We start from the raw sequence: 6651 nt of genomic DNA on the forward strand, positions 1-6651 counted from the left end.
CCAGCACTCCAGCCAGCAGTCCACCGTCCGTCCCCTGTGGCTCTGTCTCTTGAATATTGATCAGATTATAGTTTTGAGAAATTGAGGTTTGTAAGTTTGTTACAATTTCCGAATTCTTGTTGGTCAAAACCCTTTGTAACACTAGTTTGTATGATTATCAGTTTCATTCACTTGACTTATTGATCATATTACAGTTTTGAGAATTTGAGGTTTGTAAGTTTGTTACAATTTCCAAATTCTTGTTGTTCACAACCCTTTGTAACACTAGTTTGTATGATTATCAGTTTAATTCACTTGACTTATTGTCTATTGATCACTCAATTTTAGAATTTATTTAGTTGTTTTGTTGTTATTGTCTTTTTGATATAAGAACATTGTTTAATTGTTATTGTCTTGATTTTATGATTTTTCTATTTGATAACACAATATTGATATTTGATATTGGTAATTATTTTGAATCTTTTATAACATTCAATTTTTACAATTCAATTTCAGTATCAAGATACAAGAATGTCTTTGCATATGTTTTATAAAAAGAAAGAAGATATCGAACAACAACAAAAGTATACGAAGGTGGATTTAAACTTACTACTTGTTGATACATTTGAACGACCAAGTATAGAACTTTATCATGTAAACCAAAGAGATGAAATTAGAAGAGCATACTTGCAAAAAGGGCCTTTCCACCCTCTAAATCATAAGTTTCCACCACATGATTTTGGAGGTAAACCTCGAAGATTTATTGAATCTTGGTTTGGTTATAATAAATATTGGTTAGAATATAGTATAAAATAGGATGTTGCATTCTATTTATGTTGTTATCTATTCAAATCAAGTATACCAAATCAAGGTGGATGAGATCATTTTGTGAAATCTGGATTCAAAGCCTGGAATAGGAAATCGGGAATAGATAAACACAAAGAAGGAACTATACACACTATTGCTGTCCAAAAGTGTCAAAGTTTGATGAACCAAAGACAATCCATCACGTCAGCTTTTGAGAAACAAACTTCTTTACAAGAAAAAGAATATCAGACTCGTTTAAATGCTTCAATTGATTATGTTAGGTTCCTACTCTGAAAAGGGTTAGCATTTCGTGGTCATAACGACAAAGAAGACTCAGATAATAAGGGTAAGTTTCTTGAACTATTACAGTGGTTAGCCGATCGATGTGATGTTGTAGATCGTGTTGTGTTAAAGAATGCCCCAAAAAATGCTCAAATGAAATGCGGTGAAATCCAGAAAGATATTATGCAAGCATGTTCAGATGTAATTTGAAATGTTATTTCGGGAGATCTTGGAAATGGGTTTTTTGCAATTTTTGTAGACGAGTCACATGATGTGTCATGTAAAGAAAAATTGGCATTGGTTTTGCGATTTGTTCATAGAAAACGTGAAATTGTAGAAAGGTTTGTTGGCCTTAGAAATGTTAATGACACTTCAGCTTTGCCACTAAAGGCTACCATTTATGATATGCTTTCAAAATGGAATTTGAGTCCTACTAGGATTAGAGGACAAGGCTATGATGAAGCTAGTAACATGAGTGGTGCATTTAATGGATTGAAGACTTTGATTATGAATGAAACAAAATCTGCACACTTTGTTCATTGTTTTGCTCACCAATTACAGTTAGCCCTAGTTTTGTTGCAAAGAATCAGACAACGGTTAATGATTTCTTTGATGTGGTTTCTCGGTTGTTGAATATTATTGGAACTTCTTACAAACAACGAGATGAGTTAAGAGAAAAACAAGCAACTAAAGTTATGGCAGCATTGGCTGAAGGTATGCTTTATGTAGTTTAGTTTCAATTCTTTATGTTAATTGTTCAACTAATTAAATTTTTATGTGGTTTATTTCAGGTGATCTTGAGAGTGGTACCGGTTTGAATCAAGAACTTGGTATTAAACGACCATCTGATACTTGATGGGGTTCTCATTTTGCATCTTTATTAAATATCCAAACCATATATGCTTCCATTTGTGATGTACTTGAAAACCTTGGTAAATTTGATACTAATCGTGATCGTAAAGCTGAAGCAATTCGCATCTTAAAGTTTTTAAATCGTTTGATTTTGTGTTTTGTCTACATTTGATGGTTGATATCTTGGGAGTTACGAATCATTTGAATACAATACTACAAAGAAAAGATCAAAATATCGTAAATGCCATAAATCAAGTAAGTAGCTCAAAAAAAGCTATTCAACAAATTAGGGATATAGGATGGGAACCACTTTTAGAGAAAATTACTTTGTTTTTTGTTAAAAATGAAGTTGAAGTCATGGATATGGAAAATGCATATTATAATGGATATAGTCGTTGAAGATGTTCACAGGTTAGTAATGTTTGTTACTACCAACTACCATATTGATTTATAAATTTATTGTCTTTTATCATTAGTGAATAAGATATATATATATATATATATATATATATATATATATATATATATATATATACATTAAAGGTTAACAACTTGCACCATCACCAAGTTGATGTATTTAAGGAAGTGATTCATATGCAACTTCGAGAGCTGAACCATCGCTCACTACTAGAAAAATACCCTTTAATGACGTGCAAACCATCACACGCGCTGTTTTACAATACACAAAAATGTGTGCCCTAAAAATAATGTCAGATCTCCCAAATTGTGAAGGATTTAGGACTCGCATTTTTGCGTGCCCTAAGATTGGTGTTACAAAAAAACACCGAGGGCACCTTTCATAAAAAGAGCATTGTGAAATCATGTTGTTTTATATTTTTTTAATGAAACACGCACATCTTCATCTTTAGTAGCGGGAAAAGGAATTCCCCAAAAATTAGAAAAGTAGAAAACCTGCCATGGCGATTTAGGTCTGGTTCTGTCTCCATCTCTCGTTCACTTCCATCTCCACTTTCTCTTCCATCTACTATCTCTCTTCCATCGCCCACCTCGACGGCGATGAAGGTCTCTCGTTCAGTCCATCACTCACTTGTGTATTCATGTGTACATAGGCCCATCACTTGCGTACAATTTTAAAAATATGTGAATGGCAGAGAGAGAGAGAGAGAGAGAGAGAGAGAGAGAGTGGACGGAGGTGGTGGTGTGGTGCACAAAGGTCTCCGGATGGAGGAGGTGAGCCATGACCTGCATTCCATCCCACCACTCTCTCTACAAACTCTAAGCCATAGCCACCACTATTGAACCCTAAAAACACAATCTGCCTTCCTCTTCCAATTCACTCTCTCCACCCACCGGATCGACCTTAATTCTCTGCCTCGTTCTATTTACAAACCCCTTCTACCCACCGATAATCACACTCACCCTAAATTACTTGCATTCCTTCTCTCTTAAAACAACATATCACACTCTGTATTGTACAACGACACCTTTCACATACCATCCATCTGCTTATCTCGATCTTTGGCTCCTCAAGCAATGAGTCCTCTTTGCTCGCCACCATTAGCCATCACCTCCCTATGAAACCACCAGTGGACGGATCTTCTTCAAAACCTGAGAATTCATCTCCTCTATTTAGTTTTTGTCTATATCTTCTTCCTCGGTGCCACAACCACAATCACCTACATCACTTATCATGGCTTGTATGGAAGGCCAGTCATGTTTTCCCCCACCATGAAATCCCAAATCCTCTCCTTCTTCCTTCTTGTATCGACCACAATCGCTGCTCAACACATCCTATCCCTCATCTCACTTCCGTTCTCGTGTTATTTTTGGTAATCATCAAGATTGGGAAAAACCTAGGGTTTGTAATTACTTTATCACGTCATCCATTTTGTTTCCACTCAATTGGAAATTAAAAAGAAATATCATGGTTCTTATCCTGTAGTTAAACTGTTATGTTGACTTGGGGTTCAGAAATTTACATGTTTCTCATCCCTCATCACTGGGAGTGGTGATACAGATACATCAACTGTTGTCAAGGCTGATGCAAATAATTGCAATCATGGAGCATTAGGTTTGTAGTCTTATATTGATCTAGATGACTAATCACTAATTGCTTGTTCAATATTTCTTTCTTTATTTTTTACTTATCTGAATTTGTATTCTGAAACAGAAAGAAAGAAAGAAAAAATGGGATGACAAGAATCAAGAAACAATAGCCGATGTTGTGAAGCAACATGAATAGTTTGACAAGGTTGTCCAAGTTTGTTCTCATATTTACCAATCTTTCCTTTTCCAAAATCTAACAAGTTTCCCTTATCTTTCGAAGCAAAAAAAATTTGACGAGTTGATTTAAAAAAGGACTCGTTAAGACCTACAAGATAGAGTTGATTATTTAAAGAAGCAATCAGATGTGAGTGATATATCTCTTTGATTATTCTTTTTTGTATGTAGTTGTACTTATTTACTTGTTCTTTATATGTGTTAGAGCTATGAAGACAAGGGCCTTGTTATTGATGTTGTTGTATGGCATGATGGAAAAGTATGGAGGGTTGCTCTTGACACACTAAGTCTTGAGGATGATCCAAAATGTGGAAAAGTTGCTGATTTTGTCCCCCTAACTAATTTTAATTATACATTCCTTCTTCACATATTTGATTTAATTTCTATTTTATACATACATATACTGACAATTTATTTTTCAGCATTAAACAGAAGTATGGTGTATTTAGCAAATTATAAAGACATGTGTACTTTTGTGACCAATGTTTACTATGAAGGTATTTTGAGTATATTTACTGATATCTCGCCACATGGAACTCATGTAGCTAGCATTGCAACCGCTTTCCACCCACAGGTATTAATGAGTTAATCACTTATAGATATGTTTGCAGAAAAAGCAAAAAGAAACCCTTCAAGTCATAAAGAAACCCTTTTTCTTTTTGTTTAAAAAAAGTATCTTTAAAGTAGCTAGAAGTATGTGCCTTTGCCAACCATTACATGTTTTCATATGAGTTTTACTTTTATTGCAGCTCTTCAGATGGCGAATTACGAATTTGCGACATTGTGCAACATCAAAATATCTCATCTACATGGTATACACTACAAATTGTTTGCTTTCTTTATATTTTTCTCTTCCGTTTCCCAAATGTAACACTTTATCTAGAGTCTAGACAACAGTTAATGAGAGAAAAAAAAAGAACATGGTTCAAACTTTAAATATTTCCTATGAATTTAATGCAAGGTACATAGTGCAGCACATGGGATTATAAGTGTTTCAACCAGTCCCTCAATTGGAAACAAGAGAGTTATCAGGTTCTTATTACCCTATTTCACATTCTCAAGTTTCAAGAGTGAACTTTTCGATGGTAAATATTTTTTGAGTATGTGTTTTCATATGAATATAGCCATGGCAAGGATGGAACTGTTAAGTGTTGGGATATTGAGCATGGGGAATTGTCAAGGTATTCTAAAAACTTCTTAGGCAGCAAAAAGATTTAGAAATTGTCTCACTTGAATCAGCTAACATGGTTTAAAATCCTTGTAGAATTGATGCGAATGTAGAAGATATAATATTTGATATTGACAAGACACCGTCCATCATGATTGATGCAAACACCTATCATTTCTGCAAACTTTCATTAGTGAATACGCCTTCTAATAACCCAATAAAACCTGCAAACAAGGGACATCATCATGTGAAAGAAGCCATTGAAGATTATGATCAAATAATTTCTCATGACATCCAAGAAGAGGATAAAGAGAATGCGGTACAAAATTCCAACGCATTTCAAGGTACTTTTCTCCTATTTTAGACTAATGTTTGGTTTAATGGGAATATATGGGAAGGAATGAATTGCTTCTGTAAAAATAAAAGGGTTTGTATCTTTTTTTTTGGTAATGACATTTGTTTGTATTGAAAGGCATATATATAAATTTTTGTTATCAGGTTATGACCATGTGGAAGGGCATCCATATGTGGCTATGATGATGATCTCAAATTCCTTTTTCTTTTTTTATGTTTCATCCATACATAATGTTCACTTCAAATATCAAAAGGAAGGTTGAATTATGGGATCTCAATGCTGCAGAAAGGTTTGCAAGGTTACCACATTCTTCTACTGCCTCCACAAATCAATTTACTAAAGGGAAAGGTACCTAAATTATACAACATTATTTCATTACTAGAAATAAAAATTATTATGATTTAATATCATATATATGTTCATGTTGTTCCACAGGTATGTGCATGGCAGTCGAAGCTTTTTTGGTACCTCAACAACAGGGATTTCTACATGTCTTAGCAGGGTTTGTACTTAACTTTATAGGAAATCAGGAAATGCAGTTGTCTTGATTCTTGAAATGACATATGAAGTCCTGATTGAGAATATGATTGTGTTTTATGTATGCAGTTATGAGGATGGAACAATAGGTTGGTGGGATTTAAGAAATCCTGAGGTTCCATTAACTTCTGTGAGGTTTCATTCAGAACCAGGTATTCATGAGTTAATCTTTCTCCACTTGCTGACATGGTAATAATATTTATCTACTTGCCAATAATTCAACTTTTTTTTTTCTGTGAACTCTATGATTTCATTTTTCTCGTATGTTTTTAGGATGGTTCGTTGGGTGTCTCTACTTATGATGCTGACAAGAACTGCATGTGCCTCTTCGTATCATCAAAAGCAACCCCTTATCAATATGTTCCAACAATTGTTTGTGAGCTTTACAGCATGATCAACGATGACTTATGACAAGAACCCTAAATATTAT

The 6651-nt window shown here is 34.2% G+C and overlaps 1 protein-coding gene across 1 annotated transcript; it reads left to right on the forward strand.

The window, feature by feature from the left end:
- Positions 1–510: 510 nt before the first annotated feature.
- LOC145089559 (uncharacterized) lies at positions 511–1924 on the forward strand. The gene is made up of 5 exons (XM_079027981.1): positions 511–724; positions 1085–1231; positions 1328–1546; positions 1630–1782; positions 1860–1924. Exons 1-5 carry the CDS (start codon positions 511–513, stop codon positions 1922–1924), a joined length of 798 nt encoding a protein of 265 aa, XP_078884107.1.
- Positions 1925–6651: the final 4727 nt, after the last annotated feature.

This window comes from Lactuca serriola, chromosome 2 (genome assembly GCF_051521515.1).
Source record: "Lactuca serriola cultivar US96UC23 chromosome 2, Lser_US96UC23_V15, whole genome shotgun sequence".
Taxonomy (NCBI): domain Eukaryota; kingdom Viridiplantae; phylum Streptophyta; class Magnoliopsida; order Asterales; family Asteraceae; genus Lactuca; species Lactuca serriola.